The sequence below is a fragment of the Syngnathus floridae genome, chromosome 6 (genome assembly GCF_059516105.1).
Source record: "Syngnathus floridae isolate MCC-2025c chromosome 6, RoL_Sflo_1.0, whole genome shotgun sequence".
In the NCBI taxonomy this organism is placed as follows: domain Eukaryota; kingdom Metazoa; phylum Chordata; class Actinopteri; order Syngnathiformes; family Syngnathidae; genus Syngnathus; species Syngnathus floridae.
Window position 1 is genome coordinate 13352041 of NC_142418.1, and position 27830 is coordinate 13379870.

General features: G+C 40.6%; 2 protein-coding genes and 12 non-coding genes across 14 annotated transcripts; 12 read left to right on the forward strand and 2 right to left on the reverse strand.

Annotated features, from left to right (window-relative positions):
- Positions 1-64: 64 nt before the first annotated feature.
- LOC148396638 (aminopeptidase N-like) lies at positions 65-17413 on the reverse strand. The gene is made up of 23 exons (XM_088378376.1): positions 17271-17413; positions 16400-16497; positions 10623-10739; positions 6529-6715; positions 6301-6443; positions 6047-6183; positions 5659-5785; positions 5348-5502; positions 5145-5258; positions 4715-4858; positions 4417-4482; positions 3975-4040; positions 3326-3498; positions 3121-3200; positions 2827-2957; positions 2664-2719; positions 2216-2363; positions 2015-2106; positions 1376-1486; positions 1128-1295; positions 922-1062; positions 417-498; positions 65-340 (listed from the first exon to the last, which is right to left on the reverse strand). The coding sequence occupies exons 1-23, from the start codon at positions 17408-17410 to the stop codon at positions 185-187; spliced, it is 2832 nt and encodes a 943-aa protein (XP_088234502.1). The 5' UTR covers positions 17411-17413; the 3' UTR covers positions 65-184.
- trnai-aau (transfer RNA isoleucine (anticodon AAU)) lies at positions 6978-7051 on the forward strand. The gene has a single exon. It is a non-coding gene; the product is annotated as a tRNA-Ile (tRNA).
- trnai-aau (transfer RNA isoleucine (anticodon AAU)) lies at positions 7253-7326 on the forward strand. The gene has a single exon. It is a non-coding gene; the product is annotated as a tRNA-Ile (tRNA).
- trnai-aau (transfer RNA isoleucine (anticodon AAU)) lies at positions 7519-7592 on the forward strand. The gene has a single exon. It is a non-coding gene; the product is annotated as a tRNA-Ile (tRNA).
- On the forward strand, positions 7825-7898 carry trnai-aau (transfer RNA isoleucine (anticodon AAU)). The gene has a single exon. It is a non-coding gene; the product is annotated as a tRNA-Ile (tRNA).
- Positions 8124-8197, forward strand: trnai-aau (transfer RNA isoleucine (anticodon AAU)). The gene has a single exon. It is a non-coding gene; the product is annotated as a tRNA-Ile (tRNA).
- trnai-aau (transfer RNA isoleucine (anticodon AAU)) lies at positions 8430-8503 on the forward strand. The gene has a single exon. It is a non-coding gene; the product is annotated as a tRNA-Ile (tRNA).
- On the forward strand, positions 8729-8802 carry trnai-aau (transfer RNA isoleucine (anticodon AAU)). The gene has a single exon. It is a non-coding gene; the product is annotated as a tRNA-Ile (tRNA).
- On the forward strand, positions 9028-9101 carry trnai-aau (transfer RNA isoleucine (anticodon AAU)). Its single transcript has one exon. It is a non-coding gene; the product is annotated as a tRNA-Ile (tRNA).
- trnai-aau (transfer RNA isoleucine (anticodon AAU)) lies at positions 9334-9407 on the forward strand. The gene has a single exon. It is a non-coding gene; the product is annotated as a tRNA-Ile (tRNA).
- On the forward strand, positions 9641-9714 carry trnai-aau (transfer RNA isoleucine (anticodon AAU)). Its single transcript has one exon. It is a non-coding gene; the product is annotated as a tRNA-Ile (tRNA).
- On the forward strand, positions 9940-10013 carry trnai-aau (transfer RNA isoleucine (anticodon AAU)). The gene has a single exon. It is a non-coding gene; the product is annotated as a tRNA-Ile (tRNA).
- On the forward strand, positions 10241-10314 carry trnai-aau (transfer RNA isoleucine (anticodon AAU)). Its single transcript has one exon. It is a non-coding gene; the product is annotated as a tRNA-Ile (tRNA).
- Positions 17414-17938: 525 nt separating the features above from the next.
- On the reverse strand, positions 17939-27614 carry LOC148396651 (aminopeptidase N-like). The gene is made up of 21 exons (XM_088378374.1): positions 27268-27614; positions 26586-26892; positions 25605-25747; positions 25390-25526; positions 24282-24408; positions 23666-23820; positions 23319-23432; positions 23078-23221; positions 22887-22952; positions 22467-22532; positions 21822-21997; positions 21518-21594; positions 21210-21343; positions 21070-21125; positions 20602-20749; positions 20110-20201; positions 19898-20005; positions 19647-19814; positions 19423-19563; positions 18902-18983; positions 17939-18558 (listed from the first exon to the last, which is right to left on the reverse strand). Exons 1-21 carry the CDS (start codon positions 27569-27571, stop codon positions 18403-18405), a joined length of 2901 nt encoding a protein of 966 aa, XP_088234500.1. The 5' UTR covers positions 27572-27614; the 3' UTR covers positions 17939-18402.
- Between the last annotated feature and the right edge of the window lie 216 nt (positions 27615-27830).

Here is a 27830-nt window from a genome sequence, read left to right on the forward strand (position 1 = left end):
GTCACACTCTTCCCGGGTAAGTGTTATGCATAAATGCATTGCTGATCACACACACAGACACACACATGCTCTGCTACTTTATTTTTGTGTGTGTATAGAAAACATTGGGCCATTTCCATAGTGACATAATGTTAAGTATTACGTTTGCATCAAATCTTGTCGAGATACAAAATCATCAAAATCTTCACTGGTCTGGCTGGCTGGTGAACCAGTGGAGGATCTCCTGTTTGTTCTGTTCTAGCCATTTAATATTTGCTCTGGTCCTCTCCACTGCTTGCTCCACTGCCATAGTTGCTGAACCAAAGCCTGTGGCATGGTGTTCAGTCACAAAATCCTCCAGCTACCAAAAGAAATATGAGAAATAGTTCAGACAGATGCAGGACTATAATACATAATGATTTTTTACATTGACTGACCTGTTGTAAGTGGACAGGTGTGGAAAACCTTGCTGTGACGTCATCAATGATTGAGGCAAAATTGAAGGAGCCACCACCATATCTGGAAAGAAGAACACGGAAAACTCTATTTTCCTCTGCTACTTTGACTCTTTCTCTGTTAAAGTTCATCAGCAACTCTCCTTTTATTTTGTAGTGCCATAACAGAAGCAAGTTTGTGTTTTTCAATTTTGGCCAGAAACATAAAGCACATCCACGCACGCAAATATACACACACACAAAATTGACCAAGTGACGACTCTTTACTGGCATTCATAAATGAAGGTATCACTGTAATTCAATTTCTCAATTGAAGCCATAGGTCACAAGCAAAGAAGAAATCACTAGAGGAAAGTCAAATGTTTTGTGCTGTTATATTAAACCAAAAAGCAGGAGATATCCAGATGACAAAACACAGATTAAGTTCAAATTCAATTAAAAGCACACATCTATGAAGCACTATTATCCATGATTGTGCAAGACTTACTCATTGAACATGAAGTCCCATTGAAGTCTCACAAAATTCCACGCTAATTCCTGACCCAGTCTATTGCTGGCCACAGCCCCAATGACTGTCGCGGCATCCTGCTTTCGAATCCTATCTGGCATTAATGTGTACGAGAGATACCTGTGAAACCCGACAACAGCTATTAAAATCAGTCTTCAAAGCACGAATGAATAAAATGTACTTACCTTTCCAGCAATTGTGTGTTGCTGCTACACGCTAGGGCAGACATGAGTTTATTTGCCTCACTGGCTACAGATGCATTCTTAAACTGGGCCCAGCCAAATTCCCATTCTGCCTCGTCCCCAGATGCTATGGCACTGCAGTATACTGCATCTCTCAGGTGTGGCTGGATCCTGTCAGAGAAATACAATGAAGGTTGCATTGTGTGTTTGTTCAACAACATTAAATGAGTACTGTGTGGAGTAGAACACACGAGTTATGTTGAGGGTTTTGCATCCATTGTTGGAACCAAGTGCTGGTCAGTTTTTGGCACTGTGTTATTCCAGTCTGACAGGCCATTTGGATGGCATTCACCTGATTGTACCTGCAGGGAGAAACAACATGGCCATCAGCTTGTTGCGCAATTGGCCCATTTGTTCTGTATACCTTTGACTACGCTATGTTCATTCTCCCTGACTGAAGGTGGTAGGAGTGCAATATTCTTAAAGTGAGTTTTGAAAACTCATCCAGTAAAAACTACCTTGATGATGTCGTATCAGCAAATAAGCTACAATTTTCCACAACAACCAACAAATGTCAAACTTCAACAGTATTAGTACTTCATGCATGGTCCGAAATTAGTGTGACTTCTGTTTTGGCCTTTGTGAGCCAGTTTAAATACGTCATCACGAATTTACACGATAAATCAAGTGTGTTCGGACCTTCGCAGTGGAGGCTCTGCCGAACCCTTGAGACCGACTCACCAAACCCCTATGGTTGCATCGAACCCAGGTTAAGAACTACTGCACTAGTGGAAGCCATTAGTAATCCATGGCCTCCTCTGTGTTGTTCTTGTAAATATATTTTCCCCATATTTGTAAGTGGCCAGGTGTGGACAACCTGATATACTCACTGGTCTGTGTGTCTCTGAGGAATCTGGATCCAATCTGATGTCATGTTTTTGAAATACAGGTAGAGAGGCGTGACTAACTTCTTCATGTACTCCTGGAAGTGTTTCAGAGAGATGAGTGAAGTACAGACTGTAAATGTTACTTTCCAAAACTACACAGTCGAACAAACATGACAATGGGTCTAAAAATGACTCTTTACGTACCTGCATAGGGTGGTAGACCTCAGTTTGGTCCAACATAAGGTAATAATAGTGAAAGTTATTCAAAGCAGTCTGCCAGGGAATGTACTCAGTCTCAGCATATAAATAAGATGTGGTTCTCAGAGCAAGTGAGGCAGAGACGAGACGAGCTCTGCAAAGGGAACAGAAATACCGATGGGTTATCGAATTTATAACTTGGTTATGAAATAATGAATGCATCTTCTTTTTACTATTCAGAGGTACTTTTGTCTTCATTTTTTTTCTGTTTTGTTTTGCTGGGAAATAGTGAATGTTATCCTTGAATTTAATTGGTCTAAGGAATAGAAATAAAAAAAATGGATGGAATTTGCTAACAATTTAGTTAACTTAATGTTGTAGTGGATTTTAACAAATTTCCTGTAAATGATTCGGAACGGAGCAAAAATATTACAGACACACTTGAGTTCTCTACCTGGCCAGATTAAAGGCATCATCCACAAGTTGGGCTCTGTTTGTTAGTGGTATAATCTGCACAAGAGATTTAAATGTTCGCACACAACATATTAGCGTATATATGTATTCCACAAAGAAGACAGAATCACAAACTAATTAGAGTTGATATCAGTATACTGTACCTGATGATCTTTGATAAGCTGAGAAAGAAGTCTTTCCCAGTTTCCTAGATCATAATTTACCCGATAATAACCTGTGACGTTGATATTAGCAAGAATCCACAAGCCGTCACTCTTCATCTTCATGTTTACAGCTAAAAGGAGCAAAGTGCATGATAAAAAAAAATAAAAATAAAAATAGTTCCTGGACTGATGTTAAAAATTGTTCTAGCCAATGCTAAAACAATGTAAGATTTGCCCTTCAGTGTAGGTCAGACTATCAACTTGAGCATCTACAGAGAGATATTTGTTCCATACCTGTTTTCTTCAACAGCCACCAGGTATCTCTTTGGACCTCACCAGACTTCATCCATTGAATAGGAATTAGCCACTCATAGCTGTAAAATTCATCATAAAAGCAAATTGTAAAGCATATATTTTTTTATATTTAGTCCAATCTATTTATACAGTTTTATTTATTTATTTATTTATTTATTTATTTTAAAAAGAGTGAAGTACACACTTATATGGTGATTGCAAGGATCTGTCGGACTGAGCGTCCAGCAAGAAATGCTTCTGAGATACTTGTCCTGTGGAAGTATCAATGGTAACGACAGGGAAGCCCATCTGGAGTATCCACCGATTCATGATGTCATGAACTTGACGAGGAAGATATATATCGTTGGCTTTCACCGCCTGTTTTCAAAGATTACACAATTTTCAGATTTCTAACGAGGCTTGCTCCATGTTTGTCTGACGTATTCATGGTACTCAGTTGCACCACTTGTCACATTGGAATTATCTAAGCATATTATGTTTTTTTGAAGAATAGTAAATATTTTTGTGTTCCCTTTGTCATATGATATAGTTACAAGTGAAAAACCAAATATAAAATTACATAAACAACTTGCAGTTTTATGTTTGATATGGTATTTAATATGTGTGTGTGTTGTTTTCCATGCATTTCACACTATTGATCATATGATCACTTGTGCATTTTGACAATATCAGATTTTAACGGAAGCTTGCATTAGCTGGGATTTGAACTTAATGTTGAACTTAAATCAATACCAATAGCAATGATGAAGAAAAAGATGCAGCAGATTCAATAAAATATTTGGCTCTTTATAGGTTTTGCAATAAATAAAATAAAACTAAACCAAACTCCTTACCATTTGTAAATTGTCCCATAGATCATTTCCTATTGTGTTACTGTAGGCAAAGTGGCTCAAGTATTTCTGGAGAAGAAAGACAAGCACATTATGCTGCATTAGATTTGCAATGACCGTAATTTCCGGACTATAATCTGCACCTGAATATAAATCGCACCAGCAAAAATTAGGGGGAAATCCTGTTTTGTTGATATATAAATCACACCAAACTATAAGCCGCTAGTGTTTTAAATGAAATGTGCTCATTTCTATTTCCTGTATTACCAAAACAAATTATTTTACTTTATCATAAAAAGCATGATAAATCCATAGATAAGCAGCACCGCACTATTATATAGTATAATATATCCTGTGGAAAAAGCAGCGTCTTATAGTCTGGAAATTACATCATTTATGGGTTCATTGCTAATTGTTCTATATCAATTCTAAGAACGATACATACATTGACTCCTTGGACGAAGACGGGCTCTGACAGGAAACTAGACAACATTCTCAAGACTGCTGCACCCTAGGGAACAGAAAGTTGTGTTTTGAAACTTGCAACAATGTATTTGTAACTTTTTCATTTAATCTTAGAAAATATCAGCGGTGGTAAATCCAGATTCAGAGAGTAAAAACCCTGTCACTGTTTGGCTTTATCTATAGGAGCTTCACAGCTTTTTCCCTACAGTACGTGCACATGCATGCGTGTGTGTGTGTGTGTGTGTGTGTGTGTGTGTGTGTGTGTGTGTGTGTTAAACCTTGCTGTATGAGATGGTGTCAAACTGCTGACTGATGTGCTCAGGCAGTAGAATACTGTCTTCTTTCAAAGACAAAGGGTGAGAGGAGGTCAAGGCATCAACTGCAAACGCTCTGTGGGTTTCTATGAGAATTATCTGATCCTTCTAGAACAAAGAAACAAGGATATATAATCAGTTTCTGGTGTTCACAATAGAGATTTATGTAGGAAGGGGGAAAAAAAATGTACAAGCACATCATACCTCTCCAAACAGTAACATTAGCGACAACACACAACTAACAACTATCATGAAAAATTTTAAAATCTGTTTGTCAAAGTTGCCCAATATCTGCAGTGGTCTTTGAATGAAGTCAAACAATTGTTACTGTGCAGTAGCAAGAAAACAAGCTGCAAATACAAAAAAATACAAAAGATTGAAATAAGGTCCTCACCAAGCCCCATGTTGGCTCATAATAGTCAGCTGCTAGATAAGAGACATAAGAAGCAAAGCCCTCATTGAGCCACACCTCATTCCACCACCTCAGGGTCACCAGGTTACCAAACCACTGCATCAGAGAATAAAATCACACAACTTTACTGATTCAGTCAACTTGAAGGACTCATTTTAAGTGTGAGAATGTGATCATCAGCAGACCATGTGGGCCAGTTCATGGGCAATGATGGTGGCTGTGCTCTGTTTATTTTTACTGGAGGAGGTCAAAGGGCTGTATAGCAGTTTGGTTTCTCTGTATGTCACCAAACCCCAATTCTCCATCGCCCCATAATAGAAGTCTGGCAGAGCGATTTGATCTATGAGATAGAGCAGCAGAGAAAGCATTGATTGGACGGTCTTTGGAGGCATCAAAAACATGTAGGTGAACAATATGAAGAACTCCAGAATCATTCTTATTTAAGAAATAAAAGTGTAAGTTTAAGGGGAAAATTGTATTTGTCTCCTAATCTAACCCAATTTCCTCAAAGGATAGGAGATGTTGTAATAGAATTGAAGGAATTCCAAAATAGGTCCCGTCACACTGAGCGCATAGTTTCCTTGTCCTTGCTCCATGGACTTCCTCCGGGCCCAGACACGTAACTGAAAACACACCCATGTTTTAGTCCACACTTTACTTTTTCTTTAATCTAAATGAAGAAAAGAAATGAAAATAACACAAGTACTTATATATATATATATATATGCATTCACCTTTTAATAGCATGCGGGTTAACAAGAATTGGAGACAGCAGAATAGTTACTGTATTCATGTTTACCTAAACTCAGTACTTAATTTTCAGAAAATATTTTTCACAAAAGTGATGTCAAAAAATATATAGATATATTCTTAATATGAGTTACCAAGATGTCATCTTGCATAGAATTGATGTGTGTGTAGTCTGAGATGACAATAGCCAATAGATATGTTGACATTTTCTTAGTTGGCTCAAATCTGGTCCTTGTCACAGCTATGCCGTCAATAGTGGTGTTAACAGCCTCTAAAATGAATACAAAGGATGAATCAAATATTTTAATATTTGAAATAATTCACGTGTAAAGCAAAAAAGGCAGAGAGCCTATATACAATATGAGTAAATGCTCTAGTTAAAACTGACCTGTTTCATTGCCATTGGACAAGGCTACAGTTTGGGGTGGGTGGATGAGAGTTATGTTGAAAACAGCTTTCATAGCTGGTTCATCGAAACAAGGAAAGGTTTTTCTTGCGTGAGTTGGATGCATCTGAGAGCTGGCAATAATCCTGTGAATGAGTCATAATCAATCTGACTTTACCTCACTCAAAACAAATCTTAAAATACTGCACGAAAATATACAGTGGAATATACCTTCTGGCTCCATCCTCCACATATTCACTTCTGTAAAGGCCAGCTAAGTCATCAGCCAGCTCTCCAGTGAACTCAGTGTGCAGAAAGTATGTCTCGTCTTTGGTTAAAATATCATTTAGCTGAACCACCATGTACTGTGTCTTTGGCTGCAACCAGGTGGATCTAATACTTGGAACGTAACCATTACCTGGATAAAAATACAAACAAGTGAGATATGCTCGCTACCATTTATTTGAACCATGCACTGAAATAGTCAGCAAATCACATTGCACATATCTAGACAAACTTATTTAGACAATCTCAGCAGTGTCCTTCAGTAAAGTTTTATCAGTTTGTATTATATGGTTTTGACTTGAATGGACTTAAACAAAATACTTCATCACTTCTCATTAGTACACCCAGGGCAGGAGTTTTGATGACATTTGTTGACCAAATATTCTGTACGTTGAGGCCTGTTAGCTCAGTTGGGTAGAGCATGGTGCTAATAACGCCAAGGTCATGGGTTCGACCCCCATATGGGCCACTGTCGTTGCTTATGTGTGCTGCTTGAGTACTGTTCTTGGTGGGTTGATATTTTCCATCACTGAGGTGTCATACATTGTATATGGTTTCATCTTCAGCAGACTCAAAGGAAATCCCTCGTCACTCTTCTCATTAAAATGTTATATTTAAACCAAGGCAGGACTTTTGGGGACATTTGTTGACCAGATGCACCCTAAATTGTGGCCTGTTAGCTCAGCTGGTTAGAGCGTGGTGCTAATAACGCCAAGGTCATGGGTTCGACCCCCATACGGGCCACTGTCATTCCTTATGAGTGCTCCAGATCTGTAATGTTGCCAAAGTCCTCACTTAGACATGTTGTTCTTAATGGGTTGATATTTTCCATCACTGAGGTGTCATACATTGTATATGGTTTTATCTTCAGCAGTACATAATTTTAAAAGGCAGGACTTTTGGGGACATTTGTTGACCAGATGCAGACTAAAGTATGGCCTGTTAGCTCAGTTGGTTAGAGTGTGGTGCTAATAACGCCAAAGTCATGGGTTAGACCCCCATACAGGCCACAGTTGTTACTTATATATGCTCCAGATCTGTAATGTTGCCGAAGTCCTCACTTGGACATATTCTTAATGGGTTGAGGTTGTCGTTCATTGAGCTCTCATCACTTGGTACATGGTTTTATCTTCAGCAGACCAAAAGGAAATCCCTCATAACTCCTCTCATTAAAATATTCGAATCTTTAAACCAAGGCAGGACTTTGCGGGACATTTGTTGACCAGATCCACACCCAACTGTGGCCTGTTAGCTCAGTTGGTTAGAGCGTGGTGCTAATAACGCCAAGGTCATGGGTTCGACCCCCATATGGGCCACTGTCCTTACTTATGAGTGCTCCAGATCTGTAATATTGCCAAAGTCCTCACTTGGACATGTTGTACTTAATGGGTTGATATTTTCCTTCACTGAGGTGTCATACATTGTATATGGTTTTATCTTCGGCAGACCCAAAGGAAATCCCTCGTCACTCCTCTCATTAAAATGTTAAAGCAAGGCAGGACTTTTGGGGACATTTGTTGACCAGACGCAGATCGAAATATGGCCTGTTAGCTCAGTTGGTTAGAGTGTGGTGCTAATAACGCCAAGGTCATGGGTTCGACCCCCATACAGGCCACAGTTGTTACTTATATATGCTCCAGATCTGTAATGTTGCCGAAGTCCTCACTTGGACATATTCTTAATGGGTTGAGGTTGTCGTTCATTGAGCTCTCATCACTTGGTACATGGTTTTATCTTCAGCAGACCAAAAGGAACTCCCTCATCACTCCTCTCATTAAAATGTTTGAATCTTTAAACCAAGGCAGGACTTTGGGGGACATTTGTTGACCAGATGCACACCAAACTGCGGCCTGTTAGCTCAGTTGGTTAGAGCGTGGTGCTAATAACGCCAAGGTCATGGGTTCGACCCCCATATGGGCCACGGTCCTTCCTTATGAGTGCTCCAGATCTGTAATATTGCCAAAGTCCTCACTTGGGCATGTTGTTCTTAATGGGTTGACATTTTCCTTCACTGAGGTGTCATACATTGTATATGGTTTTATCTTCGGCAGACCCAAAGGAAATCCCTCGTCACTCCTCTCATTAAAATGTTAAAGCAAGGCAGGACTTTTGGGGACATTTGTTGACCAGACGCAGATCAAACTATGGCCTGTTAGCTCAGCTGGTTAGAGTGTGGTGCTAATAATGCCAAGGTCATGGGTTCGACCCCCATACAGGCCACAGTTGTTACTTATGAGTGCTCCAGATCTGTAATGTTGCCGAAGTCCTCACTTGGACATGTTCTTCTTAATGGGTTGATAATTTCCATCACTGAGGTGACATACATTGGATATGGTTTTATCTTCGGCAGACCCAAAGGAAATCCCTCGTCACTCCTCTCATTAAAGTGTTAAAGCAAGGCAGGACTTTTGGGGACATTTGTTGACCGGACGCAGATCAAAATATGGCCTGTTAGCTCAGTTGGTTAGAGCGTGGTGCTAATAACGCCAAGGTCATGGGTTCGACCCCCATACAAGCCACAGTTGTTACTTATTTACGCTCCAGATCTGTAATGTTGCCCAAGTCCTCACTTGGGCATATTCTTAATGGGTTGAGGTTGTTGTTCATTGAGCTCTCATCACTTGGTACATGGTTTTATCTTCAGCAGACCAAAAGGAACTCCCTCATCATTCCTCTCATTAAAATGTTTTAATCTTTAAACCAAGGCAGGACTTTGGGGGACATTTGTTGACCAGATCCACACCAAACTGCGGCCTGTTAGCTCAGTTGGTTAGAGCGTGGTGCTAATAACGCCAAGGTCATGGGTTCGACCCCCATACGGGCCACTGCCCTTCCTTATGAGTGCTCCAGATCTGTAATGTTGCCGAAGTCCTCACTTGGACATGTTGTTCATAATGGGTTGATACTTTCCATCTCTGAGGTGTCATACATTGGATATGATTTTATCTTCAGCAGACCCAAAGGAAATCCCTCGTCACTCCTGTCATTGAAATGTTAATTTTTAAAAGCAAGGCAGGACTTTTTGGGACATCCGTTGACCAGTGCCCAACCGAAACATGGCCTGTTAGCTCAGTTGGTTAGAGCGTGGTGCTAATAACGCCAAGGTCATGGGTTCGACCCCCATACGGGCCACTGCCCTTCCTTATGAGTGCTCCAGATCTGTAATGTTGCCGAAGTCCTCACTTGGACATGTTGTTCATAATGGGTTGATATTTTCCATCACTGAGGTGTCGTATATTGTATATGGTTTTATCTTCGGCAGACCCAAATGAAATCCCTCGTCACTCCTCTCATTAAAATCTTAAAGCAAGGCAGGACTTTTGGGGACATTTGTTGACCAGACGCAGATCAAAATGTGGCCTGTTAGCTCAGTTGGTTAGAGCATGGTGCTAATAACGCCAAGGTCATGGGTTCGACCCCCATATGGGCCACTGTCTTTATTTATGTGTGCTGCTTGAGCTGCAAAAGTCCTTGTCTGAGCATACTGTTCTTAGTGGGTTGATATTTTTCATCACTGAGGTGTCATACATTGTATATGGTTTTATCTTCAGCAGACTCAAAGGAGATCCCTCGTCACTCTTCTCATTAAAATGTTAGAAATTTTAAACCAAGGCAGGACTTTTGGGGACATTTGTTGACCAGATGCATGTCAATCTGTGGCCTGTTAGCTCAGTTGGTTAGAGCATGGTGCTAATAACGTCAAGGTCATGGGTTCGACCCCCATATGGGCCACTACCCTTCCTTATGAGTGCTCCAGATCTGTAATATTGCCAAAGTCCTCACTTGGACATATTATTAATGGGTTGATATTTTCCAAACCCTACCCCCTAACACTTCACAGGGTAATTGTGTTTGATGGATATAGTATAAGCGTTTTTTTAACTTCATATGAACTCCATATAAACAATCATTAAACATTGCATCTTAAAGTCTGAGAGCTGTAACAACACAGAGTAGAACACATGAAGCACACCAATGATGTCAAGGAACCCACATGACATAATACCCCTTCATCAGTATGTGTGGATGTGTGAATACACCTGAAGCACGAAGCCGGGCAATGTGTTTGTTCTCCAGCACAGTATAGTTGAGTTTGTTTGAGTGGATCAGGACCAGATCGGTTTCTATTGCACACTCAAACTCCACAGTAGATGTGCCTGAAAGAAAGAAAAGAAAGAAAAAGTGTCTCCAGAACATTTTAGCCAATTTGGTTGTCACTTTCAATCTCAAACTAGTTATAGTATTCAGGAATAAATAATGACCTCAAATGTAATGTGCATATTAACAAAAAGATGATAATGAAACACAACAACGACGTGAGGAGCGTAGAATTCAAATAACCTCTCGATTTTATTCCATCAGTATGGTGAAGAATTGAACTGCAAACGCTTTTAAATTAAAAACCATGTAACAGAGATAATGCTGATCACTTTGAGTTCAACAAGTCTCTGGGCAATTCGTGAGCTGTGACTAAACTATATAGTGTACGTACCTTCCATTCAACACATGTGAGTGTTCCATAGTGTAGTGGTTAGTGCTCTGGACTCTCACCCCAGCGACCTGGGTTCAAATCCCGGAGGGACCAATAGAACTTTTTATCATGGAGAATTTGCAACACAGGGTTAGAGGTTAGAGCTAAGTGTTATACTACGATACAAGCGTTTACCAGCTCAGTGGCCTGAGAGGAGAGTGTCCGCCCTGAGATTGGAAGGTTGTGGGTTCAAACCCCAGCCGAGTCATACCAGTGACTATAACAATGATACCCATTTCTTCCCTGCTTGGCACTCAGTGTAAGGGGTTGAAATGGGGCCCCCCCTGCTGCTCACGATCATTGGGACTTTTGGCAGGCAGGGGTGTCCAAGTCCAGTCCTCGAGGGCCGCTTAGGGTTAGGGCTACGGTTAGAGTTAGGCTTGCTCTCGCTTTCGCTGTGCTTAGGGTTAGGCTTGCTCTTGCTGTGCTTAGGGTTAGGGTTAGGGTTTGTGTTGGGCTTAGGCTTGCTCTCGCTTTCGCTGTGCTTAGGGTTAGGCTTGCTCTTGCTGTGCTTAGGGTTAGGGTTAGGGTTTGGCTTAGGCTTGTTCTCGCTTTTGCTGTGCTTAGGGTTAGGCTTGCTCTTGCTGTGCTTAGGGTTAGGGTTAGGGTTAGGGTTTGTGTTAGGCTTAGGCTTGCTCTCGCTTTTGCTGTGCTTAGGGTTAGGCTTGCTTTTGCTGTGCTTAGGGTTAGGGTTTGTGTTTGGCTTAGGCTTGCTCTCGCTTTTGCTGTGCTTAGGGTTAGGCTTGCTCTTGCTGCGCTTAGGGTTAGGGTTAGGGTTTGTGTTTGGCTTGCTCTCGCTTTTGCTGTGCTTAGGGTTAGGCTTGCTCTTGCTGTGCTTAGGGTTAGGGTTTGTGTTTGGCTTAGGCTTGCTCTCGCTTTTGCTGTGCTTAGGGTTAGGCTTGCTCTTGCTGTGCTTAGGGTTAGGGTTAGGGTTTGTGTTAGGCTTAGGCTTGCTCTCGCTTTTGCTGTGCTTAGGGTTGGGCTTGCTCTTGCTGTGCTTAGGGTTAGGGTTAGGGTTTGTGTTAGGCTTGCTCTCGCTTTTGCTGTGCTTAGGGTTAGGCTTGCTCTTGCTGTGCTTAGGGTTAGGGTTAGGGTTTGTGTTAGGCTTAGGCTTGTTCTCGCTTTTGCTGTGCTTAGGGTTAGGCTTGCTCTTGCTGTGCTTAGGGTTAGGGTTAGGGTTTGTGTTAGGCTTAGGCTTGCTCTCGCTTTTGCTGTGCTTAGGGTTAGGCTTGCTCTTGCTGTGCTTAGGGTTAGGGTTAGGGTTTGTGTTGGGCTTAGGCTTGCTCTCGCTTTTGCTGTGCTTAGGGTTAGGCTTGCTCTTGCTGTGCTTAGGGTTAGGGTTAGGGTTTGTGTTGGGCTTAGGCTTGCTCTCGCTTTTGCTGTGCTTAGGGTTAGGCTTGCTCTTGCTGTGCTTAGGGTTAGGGTTAGGGTTTGTGTTGGGCTTAGGCTTGCTCTCGCTTTTGCTGTGCTTAGGGTTAGGCTTGCTCTTGCTGTGCTTAGGGTTAGGGTTAGGGTTTGTGTTGGGCTTAGGCTTGCTCTCGCTTTTGCTGTGCTTAGGGTTAGGCTTGCTCTTGCTGTGCTTAGGGTTAGGGTTAGGGTTTGTGTTGGGCTTAGGCTTGCTCTCGCTTTTGCTGTGCTTAGGGTTAGGCTTGCTCTTGCTGTGCTTAGGGTTAGGGTTAGGGTTTGTGTTTGGCTTGCTCTCGCTTTTGCTGTGCTTAGGGTTAGGCTTGCTCTTGCTGTGCTTAGGGTTAGGGTTAGGGTTTGTGTTGGGCTTAGGCTTGCTCTCGCTTTTGCTGTGCTTAGGGTTAGGCTTGCTCTTGCTGTGCTTAGGGTTAGGGTTAGGGTTTGTGTTGGGCTTAGGTTTGCTCTCGCTTTTGCTGTGCTTAGGGTTAGGCTTGCTCTTGCTGTGCTTAGGGTTAGGGTTAGGGTTAGGGTTTGTGTTGGGCTTAGGCTTGCTCTCGCTTTTGCTGTGCTTAGGGTTAGGCTTGCTCTTGCTCTGCTTAGGGTTAGGGTTAGGGTTAGGGTTAGGGTTTGTGTTGGGCTTAGGCTTGCTCTCGCTTTTGCTGTGCTTAGGGTTAGGCTTGCTCTTGCTGCGCTTAGGGTTAGGGTTAGGGTTTGTGTTTGGCTTGCTCTCGCTTTTGCTGTGCTTAGGGTTAGGCTTGCTCTTGCTGTGCTTAGGGTTAGGGTTAGGGTTAGGGTTTGTGTTGGGCTTAGGCTTGCTCTCGCTTTTGCTGTGCTTAGGGTTAGGCTTGCTCTTGCTGTGCTTAGGGTTAGGGTTAGGGTTTGTGTTGGGCTTAGGCTTGCTCTCGCTTTTGCTGTGCTTAGGGTTAGGCTTGCTCTTGCTGTGCTTAGGGTTAGGGTTAGGGTTAGGGTTTGTGTTGGGCTTAGGCTTGCTCTCGCTTTTGCTGTGCTTAGGGTTAGGCTTGCTCTTGCTGCGCTTAGGGTTAGGGTTAGGGTTTGTGTTTGGCTTAGGCTTGCTCTCGCTTTTGCTGTGCTTAGGGTTAGGCTTGCTCTTGCTGTGCTTAGGGTTAGGGTTAGGGTTTGTGTTGGGCTTAGGCTTGCTCTCGCTTTTGCTGTGCTTAGGGTTAGGCTTGCTCTTGCTGTGCTTAGGGTTAGGGTTAGGGTTAGGGTTTGTGTTGGGCTTAGGCTTGCTCTCGCTTTTGCTGTGCTTAGCGTTAGGCTTGCTCTTGCTGTGCTTAGGGTTAGGGTTAGGGTTTGTGTTTGGCTTAGGCTTGCTCTCGCTTTTGCTGTGCTTAGGTTTAGGCTTGCTCTTGCTGTGCTTAGGGTTAGGGTTAGGGTTTGTGTTGGGCTTAGCCTAACCCTAAGCACAGCAAAAGCGAGAGCAAACTTAAGCCTAACACAAACCCTAACCCTAACCCTAAGCACAGCAAGAGCAAGCCTAACCCTAAGCACTGCAAAAGCGAGAGCAAGCCTAAGCCTAACACAAACCCTAACCCTAACCCTAAGCACAGCAAGAGCAAGCCTAACCCTAAGCACAGCAAAAGCGAGAGCAAGCCTAAGCCAAACACAAACCCTAACCCTAAGCACAGCAAGAGCCAGCCTAACCCTAAGCACAGCAAAAGCGAGAGCAAGCCTAAGCCTAACACAAACCCTAACCCTAAGCACAGCAAGAGCAAGCCTAACCCTAAGCACAGCGAAAGCGAGAACAAGCCTAAGCCAAACACAAACCCTAACCCTAAGCACAGCAAGAGCAAGCCTAACCCTAAGCACAGCAAAAGCGAGAACAAGCCTAAGCCCAACACAAACCCTAACCCTAACCCTAAGCACAGCAAGAGCAAGCCTAACCCTAAGCACAGCAAAAGCGAGAGCAAGCCTAAGCCCAACACAAACCCTAACCCTAACCCTAAGCACAGCAAGAGCAAGCCTAACCCTAAGCACAGCAAAAGCGAGAGCAAGCCTAAGCCTAACACAAACCCTAACCCTAACCGTAAGCACAGCTCTAGTCCTCGGGGCCGCATTCCAACATGTTTTCCAAAATTCGCCTCGTGTATTTCCCTAATAAAGTGGCCTGTTATTAGGTACACTTGAAAATGGCAGTGTACCTAATGGAGTGTCCAAGTGACGTCACAGCTCAAACAGCCAATCAGGAGGTGGGGGTGAGGGTGGGTGTGGCACTTTTCACTTTCACTTAAGCTTTTTCCCTATTGGCCTGTGATGCAAATCACTAGTACAAAACAGTGCATCCGAGTGTAACCTCTCATGTCAAAACAGCTGACTGGTTAGTGACACGGGCTCTTGCTCGCTAAGAACTTGGTTCGATCCCAAGTGAGGGCGTTTACTTGAATGTGCTTTTGGAATTGGGACTTCGCTTTTAGTATACGCATAAGCGAACTATTGCAAGTATTTATGTCGAAATACATGAGGTGGACCCCTCTGCACTCTTTTCAAGTGTACCTAATAACAGGCCACTTTATTAGGGAAATATCATGGTCAAATGTCACAGGTGTCAAACTCCAGTCCTCGGGGCCGCATTCCAGCATGTTTTAATAATAGAGTGGCCTGTTAGGAAGTACACTTGAAAATGGCGGTGTACCTAATGCAGTGTCCGTGTGATTCCCTCGTTAAGCGCACCTGCGGGAAAAGTTTTAGCTCCTTTCACGTTCTGAAGTGGCTAAAACTTTTCACGCAGGTGCGCTTAACGAGGGAATCAAACGGACACTCCATTAGGTACACCGCCATTTTCAAGTGTACCTAATAACAGGCCACTTTATTAGGAAAATATCATGGTCAAAGGTCACAAGTGTCAAGCTCTAGTCCTCGGGGCCGCATTCCAACATGTTTTCCAAAATTCGCCTCGTGTATTTCCCTAATAAAGTGGGCTGCTATTAGGTACACTTGAAAATGGCAGTGTACCTAATGGAGTGTCCAAGTGACGTCACAGCTCAAACAGTTAATCAGGAGGTGGGGGTGAGGGTACAAAACAGTACATACAAGTGCAGCCTCTCATGTCAAAACAGCTGACTGGTTAGTGACATGGGCTCTTGGTAAGAACTTGGTTCGATCCCAAGTGAGGGCAGTTACTTGAATGTGCTTTTGGAATTGGGACCCCGCTTTAAGTATACGCATAAGCGAACTAATGCAAGTATTTATGTTGAAATACATGAGGTGGACCCCTCTGCACTCTTTTCAAGTGTACCTAATAACAGGCCACTTTATTAGGGATACATCATGGTCAAATGTCACAAGTGTCAAATTCCAGTCCTCGGGGCCGCATTCCAGCATGTTTTAATAATAAAGTGGCCTGTTATTAGGTACACTTGAAAATGGCGGTGTACCTAATGCAGTGTCCGTGTAATTCCCTCGTTAAGCGCACCTGCGTGAAAAGTTTTAGCTCCTTTCACGTTCTGAAGTGGCTAAAACTTCAAACACTCCATTAGGTACACCGCCATTTTCAAGTGTACCTAATAACAGGCCACTTTATTAGGGAAATATCATGGTCAAAGGTCACAAGTGTCAAGCTCTAGCCTGTCAAGTCGAAACAGCTGACTGGTTAGTGACACGGGCTCTTGCTCGCTAAGTACTTGGTTCGATCCCAAGTAAGGGCATTTACTTAAATGTGCATTTAGAATTGAAACCTCACCCTTAAGTATACGCATAAGCGAACTAATGCAAGTATTTATGTCGAAATACATGAGGTGGACCCCTCTCCACTCTTTTCAAGTGTACCTAATAACATTTTTCATGCCACTGGACTTGCTGGTTCTACAGAATAGCAACATTTCAGTGATGTATTCCTCTTGACAACTATCCAATGCTTTGGCTCACCAGTGAAGATGAAGAGACCAGAGTCGGGGTCAGGGCTTAAATGAGGCCACAAGGTAATGTTGTATGAAAGAGGGATCAGAGAAGTGGGCAGACGATACCTGAGGAGACAAAACATTTACTGTGGGCCCACCTCAAGTAAAATTAGCCTCTCTCATTAAATAACAACAACACATAAATTGTGATGAGGAATGAAATCATTATGCCGAGAGGATCAAAACCCACGGCTCCTATCTAATCATAAAAGTGGAGCTGCATAGTCATGTAAGTAGATATTTAACAAGACATTCACATGAGCAAAAACCATTGTACCAATTTTACAAAACATTGTACAGTACAGAATATTGCTGCTATTACTGCAAGCTGATTTTAGAGGAACTATAAAAGCAAAGTTTTTGACGTGAAGAGCCTGTTATAACAATATGTTTAATATGCACATATTTTGCATTTTCTTGTAAGATATCAAATATCAGAGTACTGCATCATGTCAGTAATTCTGTTTGGATTGCGAGTGTGTTCATGAGAAACATTCTTAGATAGACTGCAATGTTATGTTTTTTTTCTCTCAGTGTATAAAAATACTGGTGGAATTGTATCCAATACATACATGATTAAATATCTGGGCTAAATCTAATGTTGAGTAATAATTCTTAAGTATTTCTTAATAAGGAAGGGGTGTTTTGAGCCTTGTGTGAGTGTACGTATTTCTTTGCAAATTTACTGACAAACAATGCTTGTTATTTAATCCTAAAACAATTATCATATCAAAGCGAAGTGGTGACTTGACTAACCAAGCAACTCAAAGAATGAAAAAAAAAGATCTCTTATGAACATCACTAAACTGTTAAACATCTCCTGAGGTCAACAATCATACCTGTCCCAAGGAGCGTGATCACCTTCATCTCCTCCTGACAGGGCAATAGTCCACAGAGTGATAATGGTTGCTACTGAGACAAAGGTTAAAAGGACACACAGAATAGAAAACTTGCTGACCCGACGACGTCTTTTCTCCATCACCTGATAAACAAGACACAGAATGTTCACAGGCTCAAACACATAAGTCACAATTAAAGCAAAAGGCTAATATATCCAAAGCACACTTACTTCGCAAGGCTTCAAATTCAAAATGACAAAAATCAAGTGAAAGTCATCACTACAGTTATGCTCCCTTGCTCAGTCCTCTCACTGTTTGCAAGGGAATGGATGACGTATTTGGACAGAGGAGTGAAATAAACAGCCGATAACCATTGACTTGAGGGAGCAATAAGAGTGGTTTACAATGTTTTTTTAACAATGTCCATGGCATGTTCCCACGGCCTCATAAAATGTGAAGATGTGTTGCCTTTGTCACAGTGATCACAGCTCAGTCTTTACTTATCCCCATCGAAAATGAGCGTCTTGATTTTAGTACCTTGAAAGTTCTGTATAACAAAACAATTCCATATATCTCACAAATACACACCAAAATAGTTTATTTTGTTTGTTTGACATAAATTAATTGTGTAGTATTCAGCGTAGGGGGAAATAAAACGACAAAATGAGTAAATAGAGACATATTTATTGGAGAAAACTGATGGAATAAGATTTTACAAAACAAAGCTTGAGTATATATGATAAATGCAATAAAAATAAATAATGGAATTACATGTCTCAAAATTGTTTCTCATTTTATGCTCGACTGACAAAATATTCCAGAAAGTACAGTATATAGTTTTTAAGTTCAGTTTTATTCTTTCAATTCATGTAATAGAGTGATCCTGTTATGAATAATTAAAAGCAAATTGAATTGCAAAGTTGTCCTCGTAAATGAAAACATTAAATTATTTATTTACAATAGGAATCTTACTTTTGACTCCAACAAAAATCTTAAATTGAGGTTGTAGTATTTTCAAGGGCAGAAAATACCCAATAGTTGTGCCTACTCTGTCAAGCTGAAAGTATCAACAGCTTCAAAAGATACTTTGTTTAACAATAGATGTTATAGTTGATGGAAAGTGAAGGCATCATTAAGATTTTGCTGCATCTTGGAACCACTTTAAGACATTTTCCTTATTCTCTGCTATCCACTTCATGTTGGCGATGGTTCTTTCAATGGACTGATCCACTGCCAGGGTCCCAGAACCAAAACCGACCTCGGCATTATCTGCTTTGAACTGCTTTAGCTACAATGGTAAAGAAAACAGACATTATTATTAGAAATTATGCTGACACTTATGAAGTTATGTTGAGCAGTATAAGAATTTAATTTACAGAAGTGCTTGTTTGCCTCAAACACTGACGGCAAGTAAATATGTGCTTGACAGTAACAGATCTCATTATTATCATTACGATATCTAAATATTAGGTTGTTTTACCATGTTTGGTGGTGACCCAAACTAGTCTACATAATTGCAGGATTGACAGAAAGAAATCATGTTGTGGCTAGATGTGTGCCGTAAGGAATGATGTCTGACAGCTGGTAAAATGATTGTTCCAACCTGTTAGATTAGCTAAAAACAATCTAACCTGTTGAAGCTCAAATTCATTGGAAAATCTTTTGGTGACTCCGTTAATGAGGTTGGAAAAGGAAAAAGATCCACCTCCATATCTGTAAGTGAAGGAAGAAGGTTCTTGAACATAATATGAATTTAATGCTGAAAATACACATTGAACCCTTCAAACAAATGATCAAAAGGTGAGTTTAAAGTATCGGATTGATTCTTAACTTGAACAAGCTGCACTTGCCCAGAGAGGAACAGTCAGCACAGCAGAGGTTGAATTACAACCAGGCTCACAATGATCTGGGCTATAAAGCTGCCATTCTATTTTTATGTGACATGAGTGGAGACCAATTAATTGCTTTAAGCTTGTCAGGTTAATAAGTTCCTTGACATATCATATAATTTAGTGGCTACAACAATGGCAAGCTTTTACACTGGGCCGTAAAGTTAACTTCAGCAATTTGAAACAGTCACGTTGTGAACACGAATGATGAGCAGACATCATTTGTCAAAACAAGGAATTAAAAAGCTCGACTTTATACTCACTGGGTAAAAATGAATGACCAACGAGCCCTGACAAAGTCCCAAGCAAGAGATTGACCAACCACATTGTTGGCAATGTAGACAATGGTGGAGGTGGCATCCTGCTTTCGGATCAAGGTGGAATTCAGCGTGGACTCCAAGTACCTGAGGAGACCCCACCAAATAAATCTGCGTTGTTCAAGTAAAAGCATGCTGGACTGTATAATAGTAGTGTTGACTGAACGTACCTATTGAGCAGCCAAGGCTGCTTTGTACAAGCCAAAGCAGCACGGAGTTTTTCAGCTTCAGATGCAATGGTAGCGCTTTGAAATTCCGACCAAGCAAAGTCCCACTCTTTAGCACCACCTGCTGCGATGGCATTGCAGTATACAGTGGAACGTAGGTTGGGGTCGATTCTGGACAGAGATAGTGTAAAATCAGAAACAGCAATGATAGCAAATCAGAAATCCAAAATGGACACATCTTGCTATTCACGTACGGGTTTTTTCCCCCATCCATCCATTGCTTGAACCATGCTTTGGTCAGGTCTTGGCATTCTTGATAGCCTGTCCTGCAGGCCAAACTGATGGCATTCACCTGATTGTACCTGAAAGGCAATCCAAAGTTAGGAAGAAGGGCTGAAGAATATATTGGTATTGGAAGTGTTGAAGGCTCAACATCTGCCAAACCTGTTTTTCAATCTATACTCACTGGTCCATGTGTCCTTCTGGTACTTTAGTCCAATTTTCAGTCATGGTCTTGAAGTAGTTAAACAATTGGATGACCTGCTTCTTTAAATAATCCTGAAACAAACAAGAATGAGCTTGAATTATTCGAGGAACATGGAAGAGATCATATTAAGTTATCCATATAGCACATCGCACACATTCTGCAACATCTGGTTTCTTTAATGAAGCTGCTGCCAAAGTGTTTGTGGGAATATTTACCATTATTTTTTTGTTAAGAAGAACATTCCAGTATGTGAAATCATAGGGTGTGCTTGTTTGTGGGCCAGTGAATGATTTCATTTTCAAACTCTATACACGCCTTCATTGGCCCTGCCAAACTTTTTCCACACTGTTTATTTCCAAAATATTTATTCAGAGGCAGCTAGCCAGGGATTATTTGATTAAAAGTTATGTTTTAGTATTTGGATCAATGGAGTGTATTTGTTGTATTTCTTATGAAAGGAAGAAACCCCACCTGCATGGGACCATAAACCTCACTACGATCAAACATGAGGTAGAAGAAGTCCAGGTTGTTCAGGGCCGACTCCCAGGGCATGTATTCCCTCTCCTTATCCAGATACTTTGTGGTTTCAAGAGCCAGCACAGTGGGGATGATCTTTGCCCTTGTGGAGTTTAAAGCATTGTGAAAATAAGTATAACATTACAGTAGAGTTTTTTTTTATACTGTGTATCAGCATTAATATAGTTAATATAGTCAAATTGAGCAAACTTCCTGGGTCGGTCCAATTTTTAACCCTGTGGCTGGAGTGAGTGAGTGAGTGAGTGAGTGAGTGAGTGAGTGAGTGAGTGAGTGAGTGAGTGAGTGAGTGAGTGAGTGAGTGAGTGAGTGAGTGAGTGAGTGAGTGAGTGAGTGAGTGAGTGAGTGAGTGAGTGAGTGAGTGAGTGAGTGAGTGAGTGAGTGAGTGAGTGAGTGAGTGATTACCTTGCCAAGTTGAAAGCATCATCCACTAATTGAGCTCTGTTGATCACCGGTATAGTCTTGAGACAACAGAACAAGTGTTATCACTTGACTAAAATGAATCGAAAAAGTGTAGAGAAGTGTGATGTCACAAACGGTCTTACTTCGTGAGTGGTTTTCAGGACATCCAGAAGTCTGTTCCAGTTGGCTTGGTCATAGTTAACTCTGTAGTAACCCATCACGTTGAGATTGGCCAGGAGCCAATCAGGGCCTGATAACTTCATTGACTCTTTCGTATCTGGAGAAGAAAATGTAACATTTAACGTTTGGTTGCAATCAAATGCAGGAGAAATTATAAGGGCTATGATGACATGATGATATGATCATCTTAGTATAATTTTGCGTTTTCAAGCCTAATGCTGACCTTGCCCAGAAGAAAATTTGCTACTTATAAATTACTTATGCTATTTACCTGTTCTTTTAGTTAACCATAATTGATCTTGGGTGACTCCAGTCTTCATCCACCTGATGGGTACAACCCATTCATAACTGCAAAAGACAGATGATACAAATTTGTTGGACCACTACAAAAACCATTTTATCCCTTTCTTTGCAGCTAATTACACCAGTAATCATATGCACTTAACTGATTTTCTATTTCTGAAATATAGTTTGTAGGTTTGTTTATTCATTGATTTTTGAAAATGCTTTGCAAAGTAATTTGCCTGTATTTGGACGGTCTAATTTTCAAAAATATTACAACTGAATATAATTACTTGAAAGGAGACGGTGCAGTAACTTCGGAGTCGGGATCCAGGAGAAAATGTTTCTGTGTAATAACTCCATTTGTTGTATCGATTGTAACCACGGGAAAGCCCATCTGCAGCACCCATGTGTTCATGATGTTATGAACACTTTCGGGAAGATCACCAGGACCAGCACTGTCAACAGCCTGCACAGACATATTAGTTTTCTTAATGTTCAATTGACTTGCATATTTACACGACCTTTGACCGCTGCATTTGACCCATCGCAGTGACCACACACTGCTGTTGGCACCCACTGGAACAGAAGCGGCCAAGGATCTTTGTTCATCTATGTATGCCAGTTCAATGACAGGCAGAACAATTCAATCTTCTCCCATTACATGGCAGAAAGTGAAATTAACCTTAGTATCAATTTTTCTAATGCAAATTATAGCCTTGTCATAAAGTTTGGGACGCACAAATCTACACCCATTGAGCATCAACTTGGCAAAACAATTATTCTCATTTGACCCAAGAAATTAGAGGAAATATGGCATAGTAAAGGCAATTACAGTAAGCTTTTCTCTGGCGGCATCTATATGGGTTTGAAGATATAGGCTCCTAAATGTATTGTTTTTCTATTCATGTATTTGATACATAAAAAAAAAAACTTGCCTTTTGCAGATGTTTCCACAGATCTGTATAAACCGCATTTCCAAATGCAAATTCAGCCAGGTAGGTCTAAAGGGACATGAATAAAAATGGTAACTGTGGATAAATACTGCAAAAACAAAAACATCAGAAATGCTGGTACAAGCTGTAAAGTTTAATAAAAGGTGAATGTAATATCGTAATTGTCTTTATTTTTAATTTACACCTGCCTAAATAAATTCAAGCTGTAATAAAATGATGTATATAAGCACAGCAGCTTGCTGGCATGATACGCTGCAATTTACATGTGATCCGACTAATCGCGACCGGCAAATAATCGAGAACATGAGTGTGCATTAGCAAACATCAAAGTGAAAATTATTCAAAGCATCATGTGAATATTGTTTAATTCATGCGGTAAATATTGCTGCAAGCACGCCTTACCCTGAGGCCCTTTGTGAAGACCTCTTCAGACAGGAAATCTGACAACATCCTCAGTACAGACGCTCCCTACAAATGAAGGAAAAAGGTGTAACTCTGCTGATTACTTACCAAAATATTGCAGGGTTTTTTTTCAGTTATGGAGATTTTGAAAATTCACATGTATGTGTGAAAAGCCTGATGGACTAGGTTACCTTGCTATATGAAATGGCATCAAACAGCTCACTGATTTGTGCTGGCTTCTGGATATCTTCTTCTTTCGAGGACAAAGGGTGAGAGGAGGCCAAAGCATCAATGGCAAACACCCTGTGCATATCACTCAGCACAATAAGATCTTTCTGTTGAAAGGAATATTAAAAATAATCACAGTGCTTGATCATCATCATCATCATTTAACGTGAGATTCAAGAGACCGAGTTGGAAAGCAATCCTTACCACATTCCACTTAGATTCAGCTTCATGTGCTCCAAGGTACTCAACATATGAGGCAAAACCTTCATTTAGCCACAAGTCATTCCACCACCTCAGGGTGACCAGATTCCCAAACCACTAAAGAGAACAAACAAATGGAGCTATTGAGGCAAACCTAATAAGATGTCACCTTACATACTATATGTAGCATGTCATACAGACTCTGAATTAAATTTCCTCTCCTAATTACAGATTGTTCTTTGTTTTATTTATAATTGTCTTCGCCTAACCTCTCACATTTGAATCTCCCACACTCTGGACTTTTCAACCTTACATAAAAGGATGTGCTGTTAACCATCATCTGAACTAACCATATGAGCCAGTTCATGACTGATGATGGAAGCGATCCTCTCCTTGTTGCCGTTGGAGGAGAAGTTTTCATCGTAGAGGAGAGCTGTCTCTCTGTAGGTGATTAGACCCCAGTTCTCCATGGCTCCGGCATTAAAGTCTGGCAGGGCTATCTGATCTGTATTCAGTAAGAGTAAACAACAGTATATTTGTAAAAGAAAACATTTGAATGACTGCTTTTTCAGTTAAACATTGATCATTTATGACCAGGTACAATGCAGTTCCCGAACAAAACATTAAAGACAACCACAAAGAAATAAAATATTTACTGTGAGCTAATAAAAGTCCGGCATCTCTCACCTACTATGATAAATGAGACTAGAGTGCAACAAAGGAGTTTATGTAAAGTTATCGATAATGTTATCAAAACCACACTGGCCTTGTTGGTGAATTGACATAAATGCAGACTTCTTTTATAATATATGGCTTAATTTTCATTATTTTGAAGCTCATTCTGATCTCAAATGCTTGTTATAACTGCTCCAATTGACCCTCACCTTTGCATAAATACAAAGCAGTAACATAACATCATGAGCCCCAAGATGAAAATTCCATTTAAAGTAGAAGCATTTGACATACCTGACTTGGGCAGGGGGTACGTGGAATTGTAATACTTCTCAAAGAACTTCAGAATTGTTCCAGTTTTGTTAAGAGCATACGCTCCTTGACCAGCATCAATAGCAGATTTGCGGGCAAAGATCCGGATCTAAATCAACAAATCAAATGCGTAAATAAAACACAACTCATGAAGTGAACAATTGATTTCCTCAAATGAAGGTGATTTAGAGCGCATCTGTTTTCTTTAAATGCTGATAAAACTTAATGATGTGAAAATTTGTCTAAGAGGGTAGCGTACAGTTTTTTATTTGAAGTTTTACTGGATCTCTGTCATGCGCGTGGCTAACTAAGCTTAGTGTGGAAAGTGAAAAGGCTTTAAGAGCCACATGAAACCGGGCAAAGAATCACATGAGACTTGGGAGCCGTGGGTTGCCCAGGCTTGTGGTAGTCAGGGGATGCTTTGAGAATAATTGTCAATTTTTGTCTATGTGAAGCCCTTTGAGACTGCTTGTGATTTAGAGCTATAAAAATAAACTTGACTTGACTTGACTTGACTTGACTTGACTTGACTTGACTTGACTTGACTTGACTTGACTAGTCTCGATTACAACTGTAATAATACTAACTACTGAGAACATTCTGCCTTTCTAACATTTTATCAGTGGAATGGGAGAGTGCGTGTCACATGAGACGACAGATCGTTATCACTCATCTGATAAAGAATTCATTCTGTGCAAGAGTTTGACGTTTTCTTTAAATTTATATTACAAAAGACAGATGAGTCAGCACTGACTATGCACTATTTTTAACGTTAATGTTGTCTCATGTGTTTGTTCACTTAAGAATGCGAAACGATTACTTTTATAGATGTTAATTATCAACCTTTCGACCCTTAAAAACAGATTTTTATGTGTTTTATCTTTATGTGTTTTCCCTCTGTTTCCCAATGAAGGTAAAAGAAGCCATCCTGGAATGGCTTATTGTATTCTGTTTTAAGATGTTTTCTTATGAACACTTGGTTTTGTTACATGCTATAAAAATTAATTACAAACATTATACTTTCGTAAACTCAGCCATAAACATATAGATAATAACACAACTGCTGGTATTGCTGGATTGAATACATTACCGTGACATCATCAATGATGTTGGAGATATTGCCAAAGTCACTGACAATAAATGCCAAAAGATAGGTGGACATTTTCAGAGTTGGTTCAAACACTGTCTTCTGTAGAGTCTTTTCACCAATGACAATATTGCTTGTTTCTGCAGAATGGAATAGGATGGATTATAACAAATGAACATCAAAATAAGAAATAAACATAGCAATAATCTGGATGAAACCTTTCGGTTCGCCATTTGAGAGTGCCACAGTTCCTTTGTCATGTATCAGAGTGATGTCAAAAATGGCTTTCATAGCCGGCTCATCAAAACAAGGGAAGGCCTTCCTGGCATCTGTTGGCTGCATCTGAGTTGTTGCAACAACCCTAAACAGTAACAAATGCAATCACTGCATAAAATACTCATAAAACAATTCATAAAATACTCATAAAACAATTGAACAGTAATTCAGGTATGAAACAACTCAAAGCTGGGTTGAATTGACCCAAGTTAAAGGGACCAGTCACATTTTTGACCCAGCAGTTTTAAGGGTGATTACCCAAATTTAAAAAATAGAAATAATAAGAATTAAAATAGACAATGCATCACTTGGTACAAAAGGGATTGAGCCAATTGTGGGTCATTTATACACAGCACATTGGGTTGAGGATATCAAATACAAAGTTTACTTCCAATATTTTCTTACAATTTACAGTGGTCAGAGGTCTCTCAATTCGTTTGGCGCAGATTTTTACTGATGCAACCTGCCCATTTGATTGCAGGCTTGAAAATGCCACATGGCATAAAGAACTACTGACTAGCCCTCCAACTCATGAAACTACTGGGTCAAAAATAACCCACTTTTAGTCAAAAATTGGGAAAGACCTGCTACTTGGGACAATTTGAGAATGTAACATTCATTACTCTGTTCAGGGTTGCAACAAGAGCCTCGAGTTTGGCCCATCTGATTTTAGAGAAAAGGTGAACTACACCCTCAAATACCAAAATCAATCACAGCGCGATTGTGGCAAGAGAAATAGGTGGGAATTAATCCCATGCTAGTTAATCACAAATACAAGACCAAACGTGTTAAGAGCAATAAAGAATCATACTGATAAGAAAACAGATAAGCAATTATTGTCTTGCACACGTGAACGCTTAACAAAGGGATATCCATTTTTTTCACTATATTTTACAAACATAAATAGAAACAAGTCCACATACTTTGTCACTCCATTTTCCTTGTATTCACTTCTGTAGAAGCCTCCAAGGTCATCAGCCAGCTCTCCAGTAAAATTTGTGTGAAGAATGTACCGGTGGTCCTTCATCATTTTATTGTCCAGTGTTATGACCAGATATTGAGTTTCTGTTTTGACCCAGGAGGATTCTATTGAGGGAGCTTTGATTCCACTCTCCGCAGCCTTGAGCATTGCCAATTGGTTATTATCATACTTGCTGTAGTTCAGTTTATTGGAGTGGATTAGAATCAGATTTGTCTCCTCAGCACACACAAACTCTACACTGGATTCACCTAGAATGACATTGAGTGTGATATGATGATAAAAATATATACAAATATATAAAAACACATGTAATAACAGACAGTGTGTCAAATTGTCTTTTTCTAAACCAGAAGCTTCTATGACAAAGTACAAGCAGGCAATGCTTTTGTGAAAGTGGTGATGAGTTATAATTTACATTGGGGCCTCCACATTTTTTATAAATAGAGAGTAATAAGCAAAGGGATTTCATTTTACATAAATACCATTCATTATCAAATAAAAGACATAATTATTTATCAAATTCCATCACTTTGTGTTGGTCTTATTTTGATCATGAGAGTAACAAGACTCAACAGTTTTTTGGTGATACAAGTTAGATTGGTCTAAAATTGAAACCACTTTACCTGTAAAAATGTAGAGTCCAGTCTTTGGATCTGGAGTTAGCCGAGGCCACAGTGTGACGTGATAATGTTCTGGTACCAGGCTCTTGGGCAGTCGATATTTGTCCCAAGCATTGTTGGACGGTGCAGTTGTGGTGGCAAGGGGCTTGGTTGTCGTTGCTCCAGCTGTTGGGGAGACCTGACTCACATTTTTTTCCTTTTCCTGGGAATAAACAACACTCAATGCTATTATAGTGGCTACAGCCCCAGCTCCAAGAATAATACAAACTACCCCAACGCCTTTACTGATAAAGAACCCTTTCCCCATTTCTCTGCCTGAAGTTGAACCCCACTCAGAAACGGAGCATGCAACAAAGAAAAGGTCAGCTTTTATATGTGGCCCTGCAAAGTATTCCTCCTCCCTTTTTGCTGGAGCAGCCGAGCAGGTGATGCATTAACAGGGACATCATTACTATAACAAATACTAACACTATGCAATAACTTGTTACTGCTCACTAATTGTTACAAGTAACTAAATGTTCTTTTTTCAGTCAGGTATATTAAAATGAATATTGACACTTACCAAT